At 38.2% G+C, this 24,765-nt stretch overlaps 1 protein-coding gene and 1 long non-coding RNA gene across 2 annotated transcripts in view; one reads left to right on the top strand and one right to left on the bottom strand.

Moving 5' to 3' along the window:
* Positions 1 to 18,947, top strand: part of prlhr2a (prolactin releasing hormone receptor 2a) — a 28,798-nt gene extending 9,851 nt beyond the window's left edge. The window contains exons 2-3 of the mRNA XM_048211127.1: positions 3,594 to 4,086; positions 17,300 to 18,947. Coding sequence (XP_048067084.1) covers positions 3,617 to 4,086; positions 17,300 to 17,942 — 1,113 coding nt within the window. The 5' untranslated portion in view covers positions 3,594 to 3,616 and the 3' untranslated portion in view covers positions 17,943 to 18,947. The remainder of the gene's footprint in view (positions 1 to 3,593; positions 4,087 to 17,299) is intronic.
* Positions 3,751 to 16,054, bottom strand: LOC125280543. The gene is made up of 3 exons (XR_007187644.1): positions 14,742 to 16,054; positions 14,061 to 14,314; positions 3,751 to 3,864 (listed from the first exon to the last, which is right to left on the bottom strand). It is a non-coding gene; the product is annotated as an uncharacterized LOC125280543 (long non-coding RNA).
* Positions 18,948 to 24,765: the final 5,818 nt, after the last annotated feature.

Below are 24,765 nucleotides of genomic sequence, written 5' to 3'. Positions count from 1 at the left end.
AAACTTATAATAAATAATTGTGTATCAACCAATGATCATCAAAAAACAAAAAAAAAGGAAAGGAAAGAAAAAGATACAGATAATATAAAAAACAGATAAAAGATAATACAAAAAACAGATAAAAAATACAAAAAAACCAAAAAACAAAAAAAAAAACATATACAAATTGTACACATTTATATCAGAGTGTAAAAATCTATTTATAAGAAATCTTTTAAGACCAATTCCTCATTAATCCCAATAGGGAACAAAGTTTTTAAATAAAAAAATCCAAAACACCCCCCTTCTTTTTCTAATTTAAAATGTTTTGCTACTGGTTTTGTTATATCTTTTGATGGAACTCCCGTGTTCTGTAATACGATCCCTTAAACGACGTGATGTTTCTCCAACATATACTTTCTGGCAAGGGCACTTAATTAAATATATAACATTTTTAGTGTTACAAGTGATAAAACTTTCAATATGTATATTCTTTTATAGACAGGGTGTTCAAAACATTTAATGTTCCTGGTATATTGGCAGACCTCTTTGGTTATGATTTGATCATCTGATGCATCATAGAAACGAAAAAGGCACTCACATGAGGTGTAATAAAAATATTAAAATAGGGCATATAACAATAAAAGTCACAATGACATGCTGCCTCTAGAAAAGGAAGGCATCACACCGTGATGGGAAGCTCTCTGTTGTGACTTTTAATGTTATAGCCCTATTTTAATAAAAATTTTATTATTAAAATTACTTGGATGTTTCATAGCCTGCATATCCCTCAAAAGAGCACCTAACAGCATTGAAGCAGACAGCTTCTTGCTGACAGAATTTATTGTGATTTTGACATTTTCTGCCTGCATAATTAGAAACATGATGAGTAGTAATGTTTTAGAAGAAATTTTAGCAAACGTCTTGCTATTTTTTGTCCACTTAATGTTTTGGGCTGCATTGCTCACCACAGCTTTGTGTTAATGTGTTATTATTATCATTATTAATATTATTATTGTTATCATTATTATTATTACTACTTTTTTCAGTTCTATTTAGGTTTAGTTCTTTTTCAAATTAAAATCTTTTGACAGCAATATATGGTAAACAGCAGGAACACTTATTCTGTTTGTTCACCTGGGCTCTCACTATAACGTGAGCCAAAAAAACAGAGAACCTCAATAGTTCCATTAGTCTGTGTTTCTTCCAACTGAGCATTACTGAAGCACCCAAAGAGATGGGATGCAACCACCCAGAGTGGTTTAAAAGAAACTCACAGAATGCTGGAGACTGAGAATAACACACACCTCACATGCCTGATATCAAGAGCTGTTTTAGTTTGTTTGTGCTCAATGTGTTATAATTAGACCTGGGATATAGTATATCTATATTAAAAAACAAACAAAAAAAAAAAAAAAAAAAAAAAAAATGCACAGATATTTTGACAAAATTCAATACATATCTTGATATTAGGTCTAAAATAGCTTATGAGGGCTTGTTTGCTTTTTTTTAAATCTGAGAAATAATTTGGACAAAATAGTATGGAAGCCTGTTTTCACTTCAGAGTAGAAAAAAAATAAGTATGACTTATATCTTCCAATTGTATAGTGACAGAGTGGGGACATGTTCGGTTCACTTAGATTTGTCGTGGCCACAACACATTAACTTGCGAGGATGTGATATGTGGTGATCATTTTTTCTAAGACATCCTTATGTCGTGGCCACACAATGTGAAGTCATGGCCTTATAAAGTAAAATATCTAACTTCCACTAGCTTTTAACATACGAAGAAATTGTAAAACTCTTGCGTTCACAAAGCTTATGCTATGTCCTACACCTTCAACTGAACTAGGAAGCTGATTGAAACACAACCAGGCAGGTGAGTTTGTTATATATTAGGGGTGTAACAGTACATGCATTCATCCCGAACCGTACGATACGGATGACAAAAACAGTCACAGGCAATTCACGCTCCAGTCCAGAAGGGGGCGCGCGTGGTAATAAAACACTGTTTGCTAACCGCCACAACAGGAAAAAGACCAGAAGAAGAACAGCACATACACAAATGATTTGAAAACAAAGTTCAATATATAGTGTTCACGCATTGAATGAGTCTTTCTGCGCTCATGGACAAAGGAGAATAGATGCTTTTCATGAGATGCTTTAGAGTTTTGTAGCTGATTGTGACCAATGTGTTATTTATTCTACATCCCATAATCTTACCCAATACCTAAACTTAAAAAAACTACCTTATTAACTATTAATACGCAGTAATTAGGGGTTTATTGAGGCAAACATCGTAGTTATGAGTAATAGTTGCAAGTTATGAGTAATGATGCAAACAAACTGGTAAATCTGTGCTTTGGTCCGATTAATTCAAACGTACCATTTAAGAGACATGAAATTAATCAAATCAAGCAATACAATTGTCATTCAAGAGGTTTAAACCAGAGACCCGATTAACAGCTCTTTCAACATTGTCGAACAAGTCACAAGAGAGATGTAGGGAGAAATTAGCAGACTGACATGGGCTTTAGCAACTGTCACTTATAGATTACTGAGATAACATCACTTAATCACTGCAATAGCATTGTAATTGTTCAACTAAATATATAATCCAGTTTATTGTTCATCTAACATGGCCCATCAACATTTATCCCAGCATCACTGAATATGTGCTAATGAAGATTTGTGCTAAGTAAATAAGTTGCCTCTGACATTTAGCTCACCATTCTGTTTAAAATTACCAGCTGCAACTGATTCCAGTCAAATGGGTATTTTTGAATGCGTGTCAAATGTGAAAATACGTTCTGCAAAAAATCCTGATTGAAAACAACAGTAATGATGAGATACGCATTTAAGCCACAAATTAAATATGCAGCATACTGCTCTTGTAACAACTGACTGATTGGTAAAGAGAAAATTACAGAAAACACAATCACTGCTTTGCAGTAGCTTGTTACAGGAAACACCAAAGAGCATTTATGCTTAATCTATGAACCATTTACTCACTTAATTAGAGGGCGCTAGTGAATGAGGTTCATTTGCATTTCAACAGCAAGCACCCTTTCAAACGGCAAGGCCTACATGTGACTGTAGCCGAGACACATCTTTGACTCAAATCATGCTAGCTTTCATTAGTGTCTTTTGGAGTTTCTGTTTACTGCTGTTTGGTTTGACAGAGCGTATATTGTGAGGAACACACAAATCTCATGTCCCACTGATTCATTTGTATGAGTAACTTGACTTGCAAAGTCAAGGCTCTATTGAAGGGCTTCTATAAGCGATTTCTTTTTTCTATGCGGAAAGTGGTTCAGCATAAAGAACTGGAACTTTCAGGGAAAATTGTGGCTGTGCTCATTAGAGTTTGAAAAAGTCACTTCATTATATGAGCCAACCTAACTTTCATCATGAACTAGCACCTATATGGTGCAAACTGCATGTTTGGCACCACACACCCCCACAGGACACAATCAAGTAGCTCACTTCCTCTTCACAGCCATTTCAGCCCATCTGTTACTAGTTTAAAATTTAGCACAAGAGTTAATTTATGAAGAAAGCTAACCAAAATGTATCTCTTTCCTTGTTAATATGCCAAAACCCCCACCCTTCAGGTCTCTGAAAGCAGTATTCCAGGATGGATGGCAGTGGTGGTGAATGGCTCAGCACTCCGGTGACCTCGTCTTGCTTGGAAAACGTTACAATGGAAAATTCCAGCTTGGGTCAAATCTACGAAGTCATGCTGCAGTCGACGAACACGACTAAGCGCAATCCTCAGTTTGTTGGCGTGGAGCTCCTTCAGTCTTTTAAACCTCTCATCATCCCGTGCTACGCTCTTGTGGTCCTTGTGGGAGTTTTCGGGAACTATCTGCTGCTTTACGTCATCTGCCATACCAAAAAAATGCACAACGTGACCAACTTCTTCATCGGTAACCTGGCATTTTCTGACATGCTGATGTGTGCCACCTGTGTGCCCTTTACCCTGGCATATGCTTTTAATCCTCGTGGGTGGGTTTTTGGAAGATTCATGTGCTACCTGGTGTTCCTAATTCAGCCTGTGACGGTGTATGTGTCAGTATTCACACTGACAGCCATTGGAGTGGACAGGTGAGCGATGCATCTGAGTGTTGTGTCTCTAGACAGTGTGACTAATTCATCATTGCATCAATGTCAACTAGCATTCTGGGGCTTTTGTAGTGCATGTTTATGTAACAGACATGATCGGTTGATTGATTGTGTAAAAAACGTCTCAGGTTACGTATATAACCATAGTTCCCTGAGAACCAGGGAACGAGACTCTGCGCAGCCCGAAGCATGGCAAGGAAACGCAGAGTCTCGTTCCCTGGTTCTCAGGGAACTATGGTTACATACGTAACCTGAGACGTTCACTTTCAAAAGGGAACTCTCTCTGAGTTGAATATGCAATGGGGAACGATATACCCACGCCGCCATGTTTGAGGAGAGTGCATGTCAAAAGAAATGGCTGAGACAAGAAAAGCAGTTTTCGTAGAAACTGCATAGCAACTCCCCCTCGGGGCACACCAGGCTGTCAGTGACAGCATCCCCTATGGCCAACAGCCCAAACTGAGCCTACAGAAGGCCTTCCAGGGAAAAAGGCCTACCAAGACCGCTAGAGGCATCCGAGACCGACTTTTCCGCAGATAAAGTGTTCCCTTAAAGGGAATGTGGCCAGGGAACCGAAAGGAACCCCGGCCAGTCACTAGAGGGGAACGAAGTCACCCCCAATGCCACCAGGGAGGCTGACCTGGCCTGTCATAGGACAAGCTTAGTCTTGGCCAGTCCTGTCTGAATACAGAATCTCCATAACGCATTCTTCAAAGAAGAGAGCAGGTAAGAGTGACTGCAGAAAGGCAGGAGCAGCTCAAACCCACGCGTAGAGACGGGCATCCTGGAGAGCAGAACTCAGTTGAGTGCTATGAACCCTCATATCGAGGGGAGTATAATCCGCTCAAACTAGGATCTACTCAGTGCTTAATTAACGCACTGAGGAGGCTGTGCGCTAAACACCTGTTCATATAGGAGAGCACAAACCAGCCTAGGGCTGAATCTTAGGAGGAAGCCTGATTAAGGCCTACCACCATGATCAGCTTAGGGAGCTAAGCACTATTTCGGACATAACCCAAAAGGGAAGTACAAAGCTCACCTAACAGGTAGACCATGCAATGGGCACACAATCATTGAGGCCGAAGAGGGGCCAACAGCATAATAGTAGCTATATGTGAAACAGAAGTACACTCAAAAGGTGGCCTTGAAGGGCCACTCTGAATATCTGTCTTGCCGGGGGCAGACAGGCAACTTCAATGGCAGCATGAAGAGGCTGCAAAAATGCCCGCATGACAATCCACCTAACACAATCCAACGAGCAGTGTACTCAGTAAAAGCACCTTTTTTACTCTTTAAAGCAAGAAGAGTACAACGTACGCCAACACGCACCAAGGAAGGCCTAACTAGGCCTCTAACCTCAACAGACATGTGTCATCAGCTCATGGCAGTGTTTTAGGCACCAAGAATGATAAATAACCGAACCAAAGGAGGTTAAATTTATCATCTGGGCCCCTGGCCAACCGGAAGTGTATACAGATAATTCTCGGAGAGAAATATACACAGACATATACCAATATGTTCAAAAAAGGCAGCCCATGGCATGAGTCCAGTGGCCATTTCTAGGAGCATATAATAGATCCACCTTAAAGGCTAGGTGGCTATTAGCTCAACTAGAGTAAAGATCAGACTCAAGGAGACAGATGCAGTTTAAACCAAACCTCAGTGAGGTTTCACCACAGCATTCACCCCGAGGGGCTAGCCACTCAAAAGTACTTGGTAAAAACACCATAAACTCTAACAGCGAGAAGAGTACATAGCTGAACTCCACATGTTACACTGGAGGCCGAAAGGAGGCCTACCTTAGTAAACATATGGCATCAGCAAGTGGCTGCCATAACCAAACCACCCAAAGGCCATGTATTTGGTATTGAAACTTCCTCAGAAGAAATACATAAAACGCTACCACCCAACGTGAACAGGCCTGATTAGGGCCTATCCATCAAGGTGGGGCGTGGTTGTTAAGGTGGTAAGGTTTCCAAAACATCCTGCCAACAAGTCAACTAAAAAGGAGGCCTTGTGGGGCCTACAATCTCAGCAACAAGTGGCGTTCAGCCTGTTTGCAGAATACAAACACAAACTGTGCCAACATGTGAACTAAAAAGAAGGCCTGAAGGGGCCTACCATTTCAATGACACATGTCTTCAGATTGTGATTTAAGGGGACCAAGCTACAGGGAACCAGGTTAAACCCAAATAAGCTATGGGAAGCTAACTGCAACCTGAGCTAGGCTACACATTCCAACAGGCAATATACCCTAACATAAGAAGGCTAAAGGGAACCCAACAAAGTCAACACAGTCTAAGGAAGGCCCATAAGGCCTACACCTCAAACAAACACGTGGCAAAGCCTGTGGCAGTGTAGATATGTGAGCAAACACTGATCAGCTAACAGCATGTAGGAAATGAATGCTAACTAGAAGGAGGCTAGATGAACAGACCTACAATATAAGTTATATGCAATATAGCCGTTAAAAGATCACAAAAAGGGAGCTAATAGCAACCATCTTTCCTCAAAAAGTGGTACTACTAACCTGAGTATGCAGTATCCAACAGGTGATGCACTCAGTAACACCAATAAACCTACTAATGGGGAATATTAGGTCACCAATGTCTCCAATAGTGGCTACATGGAAAAGCCTGCTATTATGAGAACAGGTGCTAACCTGTGGCAGCATAAGTAAGCTCACATACAATGTAGGGCAAAAGTCTAGAACTTCAAAGCAAACACAACGCTTTGATGTATATGCTATTTTCAAAGAGGAAAATAATTTTCTCCATACAGATTCTCAAATCTGTACTGAGCCATAGAGGACGGATGCTAAACACTAGCAACATCAACTTAAACTTGATAAAGAAAACAAGTAGCAAGTAGTAGAAAAAAAAAAAAAAAAAAAAAAACACATTTTCCATAGCATAAAAGTTCTAGAAAGTGGGGCCTAGCACATGCTGCATAACTTATCCACGCAAAGATAAGGGCCTACCACCTGAGATAACAGCATCAGGAAGTCTAAAACAGTCTACAACAGTCTACAACCTAGCTGTTAAACTCAACAATTGCACCTACATAGCAAGGGGATAATGGGCATACGGCCTAACAACTCCCTCAGGAGGAGGCCAGAACTAGGAACTAGATATCCAAACAGGGATATTTATACAAATAACACAATAAACCTAGCTCTAGCTTGGCCTCTGAGTTATGGGCCTAGATACAACAACAGGCACCAAACAGCCTAATAAAGTCTGTTATTCACTTCGAAATCTCATGGAAAGAGAAAGAAAGCAAAGTTCACAAACAGTAATGTCAGGCGGTCGATTAAGTAGTGAGTGCCAACTCAGACTATACTGAAAACTAGCTGAGAAACTCAATAGAGACTAAACGGCAACCATTTTGTGGCCTGCTCAGTCACCTTGAAAACCTCTTCAGTTTTGCCCAAAAAAACCCCTTAACATATTTTACTGTTACATGCTCAGGAAAATATCATATACACAGGAACAAAACAAGGTCAAACATTTAAATAATAAATCAGACCTTGTCTTACCTTCCCGCGGCTCGAAGACCAAGGACTCTTCCTTCTAAATTTGATGGAAGAATAGAATCCAGGTTCTAAGCCAAAGAACCCTTTCAGGCCGTCTGCATGGGGCTGCTTGGGCTGTCTGCTTGCTTGAGTGAGATCTGTGGTGCGGCGCAGCTCAGCTACCGCATCAGGGGACAAACCCTGCCCCTGATCCAGATCCTTCAGCAGATCAGCCTGGTAGGCTTGCAACACCGCCACAGTATGCAAAGCCACGCCAGCCTGACCTGCAGCAGCGTATACCCTGCCATTCAGATGAGATGTCATCTTCAGGGGTCTAGACGGCAGGACCGGAGCTTTTAGTGTCGGTGCGCTGCCAGTGACGAGATACGTCTCGCGAACGTCTCGTCAATAGGCAGCATCGACACATACCCATGTTGGCGTAATCACTCCACATCAGCAAAATTTCCCCACTGATGTGGATGTATTCCTGTCGAGTACGGGCTCTTCCATGCCTTCTCGATCTCTACGTGGAGATCCGGGAGGAATGGAAGGCTCACCGGAGTTACGGGGTTATGGTCAGAAAGAAACCATTCGTCAAGCCTTCCGCGTACGGTCTCCTTCCTCTCGCACACCCACAGCAGCTGCAGTCTGCCCGCAGCGCGCTCCATAACCTCCAGTAACTCAGCATATGCTGGGCAAGGAGGCCTGGAGAAAGAAGCGGTCTCACTCGCTTCTTTCTCTACTGCCATCTCCTGCTCTCGGGGGCTAGCTGCCAGAAGAACACTCGCTCCTGGATCCGATGATGTCAAAGACAGGACATCGTCATCCAGGAGCTCATCCCCGCCAGCCGCCGCCGGAGGCTGAGAGACATTAACACCTCTCTCAAACTCCACAGCGAGCTCCATCTGCGAGCCCCATGAATGCAGCTGGCGCTCTGCCTCAGCACAAGTAGGGCCAGACCCACCAGGCGCAGATGTCGACGCCCCTTCCCTCGAGAAGAGGGCCAGGCGGGAACGGAGTGTTTTCATAGGGAAACGCTCACAATTAACACGGACAGCGCCCTCAAGCACGGTCCGTGCGTGTTCTTCCCCCAGACAGTAAACTCATAGGTTGTGTCTCTCTTCCGGTGTCAAGAATCTCGGACACGGATCAGCACACTTCCTAAAATGTTTTCCCTTATCCTCAGACATTATAATTACCTTCTATTTGAAGAGGTAGCACGATAGTGGCAAGACACAACCAGTCCTGAAAGACGATGAGATACTGACTGCTTCTCTAGGCGCTCCTTTTATACTTCCGGGTCGCGCCATATGATGTCATAGGCTGTCGCCGGCCAATAAGGATTGGAGTTATTGGATAGTTGGCTTTCGAACACCAAGTCATGTGTGACGTTCCCCATTGTGTATTCAACGCAGAGCGAGTTCCCATTCGAAAGGGAACTGTTCAAAGTTCAAAACATTTTTAATGTTTTTTTTTTGTTGTTTTTTTTGTAAGGCTGCATTTATTTAATCAAAATACAGTACAGTGATATTGTGCAATATTACACTTAAAATGTATTTACTATTTTAAAGTGTTAGTTCACCCCAAAATGAAAATTCTGTCATTAATTACATACCCTCATGTCGTTCCACACCATTAAGGCCTTTGTTCATCTTCAGAACACAAGTTAAGATATTTTTGATAAAATCCGATGGTGAGGCCTGCATTGATACACACTTTGAACCACTGATTTGAAATAAAAGATTTGTAAAGCTTCGAAGCTTCATGAAGCAGTGGTTTGAAATCACCCCATCACTAGATATTGTTGAATAAAGTCGTTAATTTTTTTTTTTTTTTTTTTTGGCAGACAAAAAGTATTGTTGTTAATTGTCTTGCTGGCAATGGAGGCCTAACTGAACCATCGGATTTTATGTAAAATATCTTAATCTGTATTCTAAAGATGAACAAAAGTCTTACAGGTATGGAACAACATGAGTGTGAGTAATTCACAGAATTTTCATTTTTTGGTGAACTAACCCTTTAAAAGACTTGGTTCACTTTCAAATGAAAATTACCCCAAGCTTTACTCACCCTCAAGCCATCCTAGGTGTTTATGACTTTCTTCTTTCTGATGAACACAATCAGAGATATATTAATAAATATCCTGACAGATCTGGCTTCAATTCAGGAAACAATTCGGTCTTCACAAAGCTTCAATTCATATGCCAATTTCAAATAATTACTTATTCCGTCCGTCCCTTTCAGACAGCGTCTGATATTTGGGCAGCTAAAGGCCTTTCTACTCTGAATGACTTGTATGAAAACAAAATCTTCTCTTTCTCTTTCTTATCAGCTAAATTTAACCTTCCTAATAGTCATCTTTTTTTGTTTTTTTCCAAGTGAGGCACTTTATTCAAAAGTTGTTTCCCCCTTTCCCCAATCATCCACCCAAATCAGAACTCGATTTAATTCTTACACTCGACCGTGGTCAAAGACGGCTGATATCTACCATTTATGGTAGAATAATCTCCTAACCTCATCTCTGATGGATTCCCTTAAGCAAACTTGGAAGCAGGATTTGAGTTTTAACATTTCTGAGGACCAGTGGAAAAACATACTTAGTTTAGTTCACTCTTTGTCTATTTGCGCTAGAAGTGATGTCTGTAACAGATGCAGACAATCCCCAGCTGATCATCTTCACATGTTCTGGTCTTGCCCGATGCTAATGGACTACTGGTCTGACATTTTTAGAAATTTATCACAGGCCCTTAATACCACCATTGCCCCAAATTCCTTGACTGTCCTGTTCGGCCTGTCCCAACCTCAAATCGAAGGTTGGGGGGGGGGGGGGGGGGGGGGTTCTGTTGCTTTTCATTTCTTATTTAATTTTTTTGTTAGACACCTTGTCTCATTTTGCAACTGTGGTAGCAGCTTTTATATGTTTGCAGAAATGTCAATAAAAAAAATCAGGAGTAATAAATATCCTGACGCATCCGAGCTTTATAATGGCAGTGAGCGGGATCAACGAGTATGAGCTGAAGAAAGTGCTTCCATCCACATCCATGCATCATAAACTTACTCCACATGGCTCCAGGGGTTAATAAAGACCTTCTGAAGCAAAGCGATGCAGTTCTTCAGCTCATATTCGTTGGTCCCGTTCACTGCCATTATAAAGCTTGGATGCATCAGGATATTTATTAATATTTCTCTGATTATGTTCATCAGAAAGAAGAAAGTCATATACAGTACACCTAGGATGGCTTGAGGGTGAGTAAAGCTTGGGCTAATTTTCTGTTGAAAGTGAACTAATCCAATCTAATCAAAGGTGGTCAGAAATTATATATATGAAGAGTTTGGTTCCAAAATGCAATAACTCCATTTTGATTAATTTGAGAAAGTGGCAAGATGAAAACCACTATTTTCTGTTTCAAACTTTCACATAGCATCTTTTGGTTATAAAAACATTAAAAATTCAAATCTACATTTTGATTTTAAAAGGTTATTTATAAAAACGTATTATTTTTTCCCCAAAATGCAATAAGTCCATGACACGTTTTTTTTTTTTTAAATGCAATTAATCCATCAATATAAAATTTATTTGTCATATTGAAAATACAGAGCAAAGTAAGTTGATTCACATATATGACAGCCTCTGAACTTTGTCAATACTAATCTTATATACAGTCATTTTACTAAAAATATTCAGCCGTCGTTCCCAAAATAAATTCAACGGGTCATCTTGTTAATGTTATAAATTAATTATGTCTCCGTTTGTCATTACCGATTAAAGAGTAGATAATCACATTTGCAGAGTACATTGGTATTAAAGGATTAGTTCACTTTCAAAGTAAAATTACAGTTTCATTGCAGCTTCAAAGCAATCTACACGATCCCAGATGAGGAATAAGGGTCTTATCTAGAGAAACCATTGCCCATTTTCTAAAAAAAAAAAAAAGTTTAACCACAAATGCTTGTCTTGAACTAGTGTCTACACTGCTGGATTTCTAATAGAGATGAAAAAGAAGAGAGCTAGTTCAAGATGAGCATTTGTGGTTAAAACATATATAATTTTTTTTTTAGAAATGAGCAATGGGTTCTCTAGATAAGACCCTTATTCCTCGTCTGGGATCACGTAGAACACTTTGAAGCTGCAATGAAACTGTAATTTTGACCTTCAACCATTTGGGCTCCATTGAAGTCCACTATATAGAGAAAAATCCTGGAATGTTTTCATCAAAAACCTTAATTTCTTTTCGAATGAAGAGAAAAGGACATGGACATCTTGGATGACATGGGGGTGAGTAAATTATCAGGAAATTTTAATTGGAATGGTGCGCTGTGACTGGTTGAGCGGATATATCACGTTCTGCAGAAAAAGGAGACTGGCGTTTGTCGCGTTTTGGAAAGAAAGGGAGAAAACATGACAGAATAACACGACGGATATTGCGCAAAATTAATAAATGGCTTTTCAATACCTACCAGATACAATACTGATTTTGGCGGAAACTCAATTTTTTTAAAAATGGCGTTTATCGCGTTTTGGAACCAAACTCTTCATATATACATATATATATATATATATATATATATATATATATATATATATATATATATATATATATATATATATATATATATATATATATATATATATATATATATATTACACTCAGTTCTGAAATGATGGCTATGGCCCTTTTATCATTATCATTACATGCCATGTTGTCATCATCATGTGTCAGTGGCGTTGCTTCTCTTGCATCCTCTCCCCTGACCTTATGGTAAAGTATAGTGTCCATTGTATGCACACTTCAGAATCTCGCCAGACATAGTAGGTCAACTGGGTACTTTTTGCCTACTCTTCTATGAGTATTGTGAATTTGGACATCTTTTGTCACAATCTGTTTTTCACCTACTATATATTAGGGAAATATGTGATTTCGGATGCAGATGGAGTGTCTATTTACAAAAAATAGACACTCCATCTGCATGGACAAAATGCAAATAGCACGCCTTGTTGAAGGAGGCTATTTATACTAACTCTGCCTACTATTGTCTGATTGAGCCAGACAGTTACAAAAGAAATCCTACTGATAACAGAATCAGTGGTGTGGAGAGTAAGGCGGGGGACGCTAATCTGTGACGTTACTAACGCAAGTTTGAATCTACCTTTTTCCAAACTCATAAAAATTTTATAACAACGGGAGTTTTTCATTGTACTGAGATCTGAAGTTACTTAATACATTAAATAATGCAAAGGCACATTTTACCATTGCATGGTTTTTTTTTTGCATATCCTTTCACAAGCTGGCAAGAGTGTGTTGCACCACAATTATGCAGATAAAAATCAACCAATAGAAACTTAAGGGGTTGCATGATGCTTTAGAGAAATATAAATCTACTGCCACAGCGACACGTCAGTCAGTTCAAATAGAGCATAGGTGATCATATGATGACCGGAAACTGTAAATTATCATGATTTGTATCTTCAAATTCTTTTATATCTCAGATGTTAATTTTAGCAGATTTTTTAAATAGATTTCAAACTTTTGGGTTGTTATATGAAGGTCACAATAAAAAAATTTTTTTTACCATGCCTTAGTTATTTTTTTTATTATTATTTTTTTTTATTTTTTTTTTTGCTGCTTTTCAAATAACTTTATAATTTGTCCTTGTCATAGACCCAGACCCTGAGTCTTAAACTACTGTATGACAATCCATTATATAAAAAAATGAATACGTAAGTATTTAAAAGTATGATAATGGAGTGAAGAAAAATTGATAAAATTCAAAAATTGATAAAATTCATGAAGAATTTTAAGCACAATACTTCAGATGTGCTGGAAATGAGACTGGTGGGAATTTTAATGACTTTTAAAAAAAAAGACATAATTGACCTGTGATTTTTTTTTTTTTTTTTTTTTAAGAAGATAATTGTCCTGTGATGAATATCCACAGTGGAATCTTGTTAGACAATTTATAAAAAAAAAAATTTGCCAAATTTGAATAAGGCTGTAATCTAAACAGCTCTTTTTCAGGGTACCAGAAGACCCTGTTAAGTGTCGCTATGGAGCGTTCGTTTTTAAACTAATAATTTTATCTGTAGAGACACAAAAAAGGCCATGAGAATGCATGATGTTATGTGTACCTCAATCTTACATGATGTGACACATGTTGTATAGTGACTTATTCTGCAAATATATAAGCTAGAAGACTAAAGTAACGTCGACATGTTGCTAAATGTGAAATACCAAAGACACCTAAGATAAACCAGGAATTGTTTTTCCCTTTATAGAGGATCTTCTCTATTTTAAATTTGTGACTTTGTAAAGCCTTTAACCTTCACACTCTCATCCCTGCGTAGGTGCTTGAGTCAGTGATGGATGATGGTGCTGCACGTTAGCCACAGAACATGAAAAATTGGTGGTTTGTAGTACAATAGGTGCATTAAGAATCCATTTACCTTACAGTGAAGGCTTTTTTGCTCATACAAGGCTGTCACCTCTTGTACGTGGTCTGGTGGTTCATCTTCAGTGCTTTTACATGTACTGAAACCCACATGAATACTGTCTTTGAAAGCCCCTGATATTATCGTTGGGTTTAGATGCAGACTCATTCAACCAGGCTGGACTGGAGGCGTGAAAATGTCTGTCCATTGAAGAGGTAACACATTGCCGCATGTCTTCTTAAGCAAGACATGGTACGGGTCCTGCTCACCTTGAAGAAAATAAAAAGAGGTCTTGTTTTGATCCAGTTTTTTTTACAGCTTTTTTAAATTACTCTACAAAATCAACATGCTAAATCTCTTGTTTAGCTTATTACACGGTCTTTCTTTATATCCTAACACGAAGCTCAGAAACTCAAATATCATCATTAATGATTCTAAGAATTACTATAACTGATTCTTAATGCAAAAACAGTTTAGCAGTGTTGCTTAGAGTCACTACTAAAGCTTGACATGACAATGAAAAGTTGAATTGTGGAAATTACAAAAAATATGTAAAATGATTCATTTGTAAGTGACCAAGAACAAATTCAACCGATATTGCCAGTTATGATAATACATAAATCAGTCAGATAAAAAATAATTTATAGCAAGGCAATGCACAACACGAATCAAATACTCAATACTAAACTGACTTACCACATTAAGGGAGGGTTCACATACAGTAGCGTTTTTGCGTTCTACGGCATTGCGTTACATTTGTTTGTCTATGTAAACATGCACTAGACAGGCGTCTCTTTCAGCGTCTCGCGCATGGTCGCCACGTTTTTAAAATGCCATGTCAAGTTAACAAAAAAAGTTTAACTTTTAAAAGACAGCGTTCTTAGCCATTACATTGCCATTCCATGTCTTCGTTGGCATTTTTGGAGATCGAAATGAATGAATTTTAGCGCCACCTTTGAATTGAATACGACTATTTTTAGGACTCGATTCCCAACGGGCCCGATTTGAGGAATCGATTCTTTATGGAATCGAGTCCCACATTGATTGAACTAACCATGCCTTGTCATAAAGGTCAAATTATCTGATATTGTTAAAGGCATGCAATATCAGATAACCTTGACACATAGTCATGAAGGTCTGCAGTGAAATAGTTCTGATACAGCAGATATAGGCTATAAGAAATAATAATTTATTCTGTTACGGTGAATGTCCACTACAGTGGCAAAACTGACTGACAACAGTGCCGCTGACAACAAAATGTCTCCGCTTTGGGGTGTCTGTAACGAGTCGAGTGTGTTTAATCTGCTCTTTTCTTTCAACATACAATATAATCATTACAGATATAGGCAGTTACAGCTGGAAAGAGGCAAGCTTTGATTCTGAATGCCATAAGTAAAATGATGTTATAAACGTTTGTAATCTCAGCCAGCTAATCACAATGAAAACATCCAAACTACAATATTTATGAACCATTCTATTGAACTGGTTCAAAGTCAGAGTTGGAAACATCTTGAAAAAAATGTGTCTTTTCCCACAAATTTTGTGGTACATAGTCATTGATTTCTGTCCGTGCTGTTTACATTCACAGACATAACCGACTGTGTTTATGTGAACTTTCTGTGTTTTTGACATAACCTTGTGTGTATTTGACAGTTTAAACACAATAAGACATGAAAGAGAAGTTAGATTAATACTCACAAGACGTGCCGTCTGACAGCCAGCTTTCTGTGTGCGTGCTTTAGATGTGTGCGCTCAGAAAATGATCAATTAGAAACTGATAGGCCTATAGTTTTAAAACGCATTCAGATAATAGACTTTCATGATGAAGAACTGCAATGTTCATGAGCATGGCCACTATAGAGATGATAATCAAAACCAAACATTGTTTTGTTAGTTTTTGTCAGAGGTAGGCTGCTAGTAGTTGTACAGGCTCCGCCCTCTTCTGGAAAGTGGGGTGGGGAGCAGCAGCTCATTTGCATTTAAAGACACATGCACGAATGTTTCTGCATGCTCTGAAAAAAGGGTATTTACAAAAAAAAAAAAAAAAGGGGATTTACAACATTGTGTAATAAATTATCTGTGAGGTATTTTGAGCTGAAATTTCACAGACACATTCTTGGAACACCTGAGACGTAAAGGGATAGTTCACCCAAAAATGAAAATGTGATGTTTATCTGCTTACCCCCAGGGCATCCAAGATGTAGGTGACTTTGTTTCTTCAGTAGAACACAAATGATGATTTTTAACTCCAACCGTTGCCGTCTGTCAGCCGTATAATGCGTGTTAATGGGAACTCCATCTATAAGAGTCAAAAAAACCATGACAGACAAATCCAAATTAAACTCTGCGGCTTGTGATAACACATTGATGTCCTAAGACACAAAACGATCTGTTTGTGCGAGAAACCGAACAGTATTTATATAATTTTTTACCTCTAAAACACCACTATGTCCAACTGCCCTCCAAATCCAGTTAGTGAGGTCTGATCGCGCTCTGACAACGGAAGTGATGTCTCGCACTCATTGAAGTATAGCGCGAGACATCACTTCCATCCTCAGAACGCGTTTTCTGACCTCACTAACCGGAAGCTGAACGCAGTTGGACATAGTGGTAAAAAATTATATAAATACTGTTCGTTTTTCCTCGCACAAACCGATCGTTTCGTGTCTTAGGACATCAATGTGTCATGAACCGCAGGGTTTAATTTGGATTTGTCTGTCCTGTTGTTTTTGTTTTTTACTCTTATAGATGGAGTTCCTATTGTCATGCATTATACGACTGACAGATGGCAACGGTTGGAGTTAAAAATCATCATTTGTGTTCTACTGAAGAAACAAAGTCACCTACATCTTGGATGCCCTGGGGATAAGCAGATAAACATCAAATTTTCATTTTTGGGTGAACTATCCCTTTAAATTACATCTTGAAAAAAGGGGCATAATAGGTCCCCTAAAATAACAAATTATTTATCATGACCGTTTCTGCTGGGATGTGTAGGTTGTGGCTAGGCGAGGCATATAAATGTTGCAGGTAAGAGTGGGAGAAGGTAACATATATTTTTGTGGGAGTAGCACTGAAAAATCTGTCCCACGCGTAGTTTATAGTTCGACATCTGAGATGTCATGAGGGTGAGTAAATGATGAGAGAATTTTCAAGGTGCTCATGATAGAAGACGTGTTGAACTGTTGCGTCAGATACAGATGTGAGATCACTGCCATAACTTGTTTCCTTAAACTGTCAATTTTAACTTCCAGATACTACGCCACAGTTCATCCACTGAAGAAGCGCATATCAGTTCTGGCCTGCACGTACCTTCTTTCTGGGATCTGGATTCTGTCATGTGGTCTGGTTGCTCCTGCTGTGGCCCACACGTACCATGTGGAGTTCAAGGATGAAGGTTTCACCATCTGCGAGGAGTTCTGGATGGGTCAGGAGAGAGAGCGACTAGCCTACGCTTACAGCACACTCTTCATCACCTATGTTCTTCCACTGTCTGCTCTTTGCATCTCCTACTTGTGCATTTCGGTGAAGCTTCGCAATTGTGTGGTGCCAGGTCATCGTACCCAGAGCCAAGCGGAAGCCCAGAGGGCTCGGAAACGCAAGACGTTTCGCCTGGTGTCCTTGGTCGTTGCTGCTTTTGGGATCTGCTGGCTACCAATAAGCGTCTTCAATGTTCTTCGGGATATTGATATAGACCTGATTGATAAGCGCTACTTCCTGTTGATCCAGCTGTTGTGTCACTTGTGTGGGATGAGTTCATCTTGTTGTAACCCGTTTTTATATGCATGGCTGCATGACCGCTTCAGGGCGGAATTGCGAAAGATGTTTACCTGCCATCGACGGATTGGCATCGGGATTCCTGCTAACAACTGTGCCACTGCTAGCGTGGTTCTCTGATAGAAAATGAGCAGGTTGAGTTAGTTCAAAGACCACCAAGGCTAGCAGAACAAGATTTTAGAATGGAGAAAGTACATCGGTCCTGGCCGTAGCTCCGCCATCTGTAAAGTTCCTCCATGTGCATCTTGTTCTAGATGGACACAGATGGCCCTTCTTGGAAGTTCAAGCCATGTTTGCTGATGAGAAAGCTGTTGGATTAAGCCACAAGATTTGACCATGCTGTCTGTGATTTGAATTTGAATTACTTAAAAAAGGAAACAGGCTTTGGATGTTGGTCTCATCACAGAGAAAGGTCCCTAAAAAACTGAAACAGAACTTCTGACACCCAACTTTCAGAAGAGTAAACGATTCAGCTTTAAAAGTGTAGTACAGCTTATATAAATGCCTTTTCACTGCATGTGTTTATATGAGATGGTATTGAAAGTATATTTACATTGAAACTTTTATTTTAGCAACAGATGTAAATAATACAGAAGTAAATAACAGAGGTAAATAATAATGAAACTATATTGAATATTGAACTAATTGGTTGTTTTCAAACCTTTTAAGCCTTTTATGTTTTTTGTGCTTTTATGTTTTTTGTGCATACTTCTTTTTAATAAAGTATGCAAAAAAGCATAAACTTATTGTCTTTATATACAAAGCAAAATTAGTCTGGGCAAACAAAAAGATATTTTCAATTCGCAGGAAATAATATGACTCTATTAATGTTGTAATGTAATTAAAATCGTTTGTTTGAAATCTACTTTTCCCTGAAGCAAACAAGGAACAAAACTAAAAGTTCAGAGAGGAAAGTGTCAAAATGTGTCAGGCGTGAAAAAGTTTTGGGCCGTATCACTGGTGATTTTGACTGTACAATTTTGTATAAATTCATGTAATGTGCAATGTCGCATCAATAAACAATGTCTGGACTGGATGTTGTTTTATACTGAGACTTTTCAGCATGATCACTATCATCACATTGACGGAGATAGGAAAAGTTATATTTTCAAGAGAAAATAAATTATGTTTTATTAACAAAATTCGGGAGGAGCAGGTGCAGATAATAAGACTAATTATCACAAGTGAAGTGGAAAGCATTCAGCTAATCAACCAACAGAGGTATATATACTGCAGACTTTCCTCTGTTCATTGACAGTTTATCAGCATCCCTCCACCAACCCATCTCCTCACTTCTAGTTCTAACTCTCATAACCACATCCGGGGGGAGTACTTTGGGTTCAGGCCAAAATTCCGAGCTCGGAGCCCTCCCCCTGAACAGCACACCAAATACGCATAAATTTATCTAATTATATGTATATGTGAACTCATGAAATCATTACCAAGCATTACTATAGCTCACACTTAAGTTTAATGATTTGAACAAACCTCCAAATTTTACAGTGTGCTAAAGACATGAATTATACCTCAAATCATGCAGTTGGTCGAGGAGAGGTTTTCACATGGTACAGTTGTGCTCAAAATTAGTCATACCCTTGGTAAATATGACCAAAAAAGGCTGTGAAAATAAATCTGTATCGTTAATACTTTTGATCTTTTTTTTTTAAAAGAAATCTACAAAAATCCAACCTTTCATTGGAGAATAATAATTTTAAATGGGGGGAAAATCTCATTATGAGAGAAATGTTTTTCTCTAATACACATTGCTCACAATTAATTATACCCTTTTATTCAATACTTTTTGCAACCTCCTTTTGCCAAGATAACAGCTCTGAGTCTTCACCTATAATGCCTGGTGAGTTTGGAGAACACCTGACAAGAGATCAGAGACCGTTCCTTCATGCAGAATCTCTCCAGATCCTTCAGATTCCCAGCTCAATGTTGATGGTTCTTCTCTTCAGTTCTAAAGTAATTTTTGCTTATTAGTATGGTTGAATTGGAGGTCAGTAGAAAAGACATAGTTTAATTAAATTAGATTAAATACATAAAGTATATTTGTGTAATTTAATGTGGTTACTTATTACAGGTTTGCATAAAATTGCACTGGCCACTACTGATACAAATGCTAATTCAAAGGGACACTGGCTACGTTTACATGGACAGCAGTAATCTAATTACTGACCTTATTCTGAATAAGACAATATTATGATTAAGGCGTTTACATGAGTTGCTTTTAGAATATTCCATTCATGTTCCCATTTTACATGTTATAGAACATAGATCGATTAATGGCAAACGTCATTACGTCCCCACAGCACGCTGTCCGACGTTCTCTACAGAATTTCACGTATCATCACCACACAGTTCGTGCCATATACAGTTTTGGGTGTTTTCATTTTTAATCTGACGAAAGCTTCAAGTGCTGTTAATTATTTGACATGCAATACGTGCAAATATATATACGGAGCCCGCACATGACATGCAATAATAAATAAATAAATTGTGTGCATGATTTACTAATTCGTTCCCTCGATTTATACATAGAGGGAACAAATTAGTAAATCGTTCGCACGATTTAGCCCAGGCTACTATTTATTTTTTCTCTCATGTGTGGGGCTCAGTAAATAGACAGCGGTGGATACAAATTCTCCAGCAACAGGCCTCCTGTACTTTAATTCGGCAACTTTTATTCATGCCACCACCGCGACAAACTCAGAGGTACTGGATGAGAGAGGTGAGAGGAATTTGATTTGTGGCTTCTTGCTTGACGCTTGCTCTCTTGTTTGCCGTCAAAACGGTTGACCACTGCCGTGTGTGTATTATGTGTCCTGTGGCAAAATGTGGCGAAAACTCCCACATGACGTTAATAGTGTGATTAAGGTGTGTACATGTCTACAATGCACTCCAATAACGCGACTAAAATAGGAATACTCCACCTGTCTTAATTCGATTTGTGTTTACTTCGAGTATGTTTAGTCGGATTAAGGTAATAAAACATTGCTGTTTACATGGTCCTTTCTTAATCAGAGTATTGTCTTAATCGTATTAATATCGGATTACTGCTGTCCATGTAAACGTAGTCACTGTTGCATGTGAACAGTAGGGAGATGAACTGATGAAAAGACAAAGGGACTGCAGCCAGAAATCTTTGAAACACTTTGGGCATGATAATACCACAACAGCTGAAAATGAAAATGAGGTGTAGCAACAAAAGACAAAGCAAGAAAAAAAAATGGAGAAAGTGTTTCTATGGTGACCAACTCAGTACATAATTTGAGTTTTTCTCTTTTTCCCTCCTATCCACTCAATCTCTTTCTATGATAGACAGTGTTGTTTTCAATGGTCTGCCATCCCAGTACATCAAAGACTCTACACGAGTGAGGCTTCGATAATAAGACCAGTGATTCACAAGGAGGATGACAGGAAATGTGAAAGACAAACAAGCTGCACACTGCAAATGAGTAAGATACTTTCAGCTCTTCATCTCTCAGGTTGCCAAGTTAAGCTTCCAAGTCTCAGATCTATTGTACAAACAAAAAAGAATATGCTGCTCAGTGCTCAGACACACTGCAGTGGCAGCAATACACCTAGACCTGGAAATGGCTCAAACAGATCTTTTGTTTCTAATGCTAAGTTCCCCCCAGGCTACCTCCCAACAAGGTTTAGAAAATGGAGAAACAGCACTAGGTCATTTCACTACTTGTATCATTGTATTAGTGCTGGGGACTTTCAGTAACTCTTTCTACAGGTTACATCATTATGTCAGTAGGTGGCAAAAAGTGAGTCATTGAATCATTTATTCAACCGACTCATTCAAACACAACGTTTTATTCAACCCAATCTCATTAGAAAAGGTAACTATTTTACGAGATGGTAATTTTGTATGAATACATATGTTATTTGTATGGAAACTTGTGATTTTTTTTTGAGAGTAAGTAAGTTTGAAGGTCCAACTCTAACACTACTCTTAAACCAACTGTCAGTGGGGCATAAGCAGATCGTATGAAAATGCATGAATGAGATGAATAAGCCACCAATTTGCCAAAATGTAAAATAGTTACGAATTGCCATGAGAATGTGTTGGTTTTATTCATGAAAGAAACAACTGACTGTCTTTATGAGTCATTCATTGAAACATTCACTCAACCGTTTTATTCAGGAATGAAATGCCATGATGTGTTATTCGTAGATGTGCAAATGGGCTCGTTTTGCTTTGTTTGGATATTAACTTCTTTTTTTATTGAACTATTGAACAAAAACAGCACCATGATGATAATAGTAACAACACTCTTTCTTGTTAATAAATTATCAATGTCTAGAATAACTTCACATGCACTTTTAAAGTGGGAGGGACTAGAAGCTTTTAACTTAGAATGATTCACTTCTTTAACTTGAGCTTTGTCTGAAGTGTTTTTTCAATGTTTTTTATCTGCATTTGACAAACAATAATAAGTGGACTCCCTGCAGTTACACTGCAGACCCCATGTTGATGACTTTTTCATCTTTTGCAAAATAAATATAAAAAAAACATCAATAGATCTCTGAATGAATTCAGCTGTAGGGGGAAATATTTTTAAGCAAGGCTGAAAATGTGTGAATGATGGTAGACAATACAGGATAGTGCAAACAGAATAGTCCTGATATTTGAAATGCTGTAACAGCATAGACAGAAAGCAGCTCTTTTGTTTGACTCTCTTTTCCTTTTTCCCTTTTCTTTGTTGCAGACAGGCGGTCAGCAGCAGTGCTCTATGTTTGCTGCTCTCATATTTCTTCTTATGTGTGTTATTACACTCAGAGGTGTTTTCCTACTGTGCTTGAAAACGGAAAGTTGTTTCAGGAAGAAATGAAATGCATATTAAAGCCAAATATCAGCAATGGATCTTATAAATAAGGCCAAATTAAAAATATTCAGCTTCCTAAACATTCTGTGTTTTGATGTAAATTGTTGAATGCAAGTTTTGTGAACAATATACACAGAAATTAATTTTGAATGAAGCCCTGTTACAAAAAAAAATTCCTTAAAATGAAGATACCCAATGATGTTTTTTATGCAAATTGTTTTTTTTTTTGTTTTGTTTTTTTAAATAAAGAAATAAAATCAGCAAACCTGTTACTGAGAGATTTTATTTCTTGCTTTTTCCAGAAAAAAAACTAATAGAAATCACAAATCAACTCCACTGTTTTGTAGCTAAGTTTTGCTAAATTGTTGGCCAATCTTGAAAACCTTCCTCTTCGTAATGGAAAATATCACATCTCATATAATATGTATATCATTTTCTGAAGTCAGATAAAAAAATATCTATTTTTGTGCAAAAAGAACTAATCACATTTTTCAGCCAAAGGTTCTGGGGTTATTTTCTATCCCTTGATATTACACCCAGTATGTAATGGCACTGCACACATAAATGGCACATCAATATATCTGCACATAATGACACAAATTGGTCTGCATGGAAATGGGAAGATCACTAAATCCATAGTTTCTGACGTCCTGCTGATTAATGCAAGCTATACGCATGCATTCATTTTACACTCCACTTTGACTGAATTTGGATCCACTGATGATACACATCAGCCAATATCAGCCTTTCTGCTAATTATCTGTTGTTTCAAGCTACTAATTAGCTCACTGTAGATACTGTCGACTGCATAACCTTTAAGCAGTGAATAAGGAACGCAATTAGCTTCAGATATTTTGATAGTTGTGTGGTGAGTGGCATCAGGCTCACACTCTCTGCATGTAAAAGTCAATTATAATAGCAGCCAAGAATCATTTTTATACAGTACACATATAATGATAAGGGCTGTACCATCCTCTTGAGCTGCCTGACATGTAGTAGAGAATACAGTGTGCTGCATTCTACTGCCATCTGCTGAACAAAACTGTACTCAACAGTCTGCTGCTCACTGGTTTATACCATCACGTTATTCATGAGTAATCATTCGTTAAAGTTATTATAAAGCTTATGTCAGCTGATATTTGATCAGTTCTTATAACTTCATCAGGTTTTTGAGGGATGTTTATATCTCTAAATCTTGGTTGTATTGCATTGCAAACAACTACAGAGCTTTGATCATAAAACTAATTTCAATTTTTGTTTAATTTAAAGACATTTGGGAGATATACAGTAGAGTTACATCTGATATTTATATGTCTTTTATGTAAGTAGAAGTACTCTGTTAAACTGTAAAGATGGATTTACATTACATGCATCAGAATTTCTTGTTAGTTTTTGGTCTTTTTTAGATTATTCAATAAAGGTTCAATAAAATAGTTATATGGTAGCAGTAATTGTAGTCGTAGTTAATATTTAGTTAATAGTGAGATCATTAGTCATTAAAGGGATAGTTCACCCAAAAATGTAAATTCTGTCATTTATTACTTACCCTCATGTCGTTCCATACCTGTAAGACCTTCGTTAATCTTCAACAAATTAAGATATTTTAGTTGAAATCCAATGGCTCCGTGAGGCCTGCATTGGGAGCAATAACATTTCCTTTCTCAAGATCCATAAAGGTACTAAAAACATATTTAAATTGATTCATTTGAGTACAGTGGTTGAGTACATATTAATATTATAAAGCGACGAGAATATTTTTGGAGCGCCAAAAAAACAAAACAAAATAACGACTTATTTAGTTATGGCCGATTTCAAAACACTGCTTCAGGAAGATTCGGATCATAAATGAATCAGTGTATCGAATCTGCTGTTCGGAGCACCGACGTGATTTCAGCCGTTGGCAGTTTGACACGCGATCGGAATCATGATTCGATACTAGGGATGCAGTGGTGTAATTTTTTATTTTTTATAGTTTTTTTTATGTGTCCAGATTAATTCATATACCAGTGTACAAGTCACCAGACTGCTTTGTATACGAGGGTCAGTAAAACATAGGATTTGCACAGAAGTTGATTCTCAAAGATGGATCGATACCAACTGTT

This window comes from Megalobrama amblycephala, linkage group LG12 (assembly GCF_018812025.1).
Source record: "Megalobrama amblycephala isolate DHTTF-2021 linkage group LG12, ASM1881202v1, whole genome shotgun sequence".
Classification (NCBI taxonomy): domain Eukaryota; kingdom Metazoa; phylum Chordata; class Actinopteri; order Cypriniformes; family Xenocyprididae; genus Megalobrama; species Megalobrama amblycephala.
The sequence above is the reverse complement of the archived record's forward strand: the minus strand, read 5'-3'. Positions and strand labels throughout refer to the sequence as shown.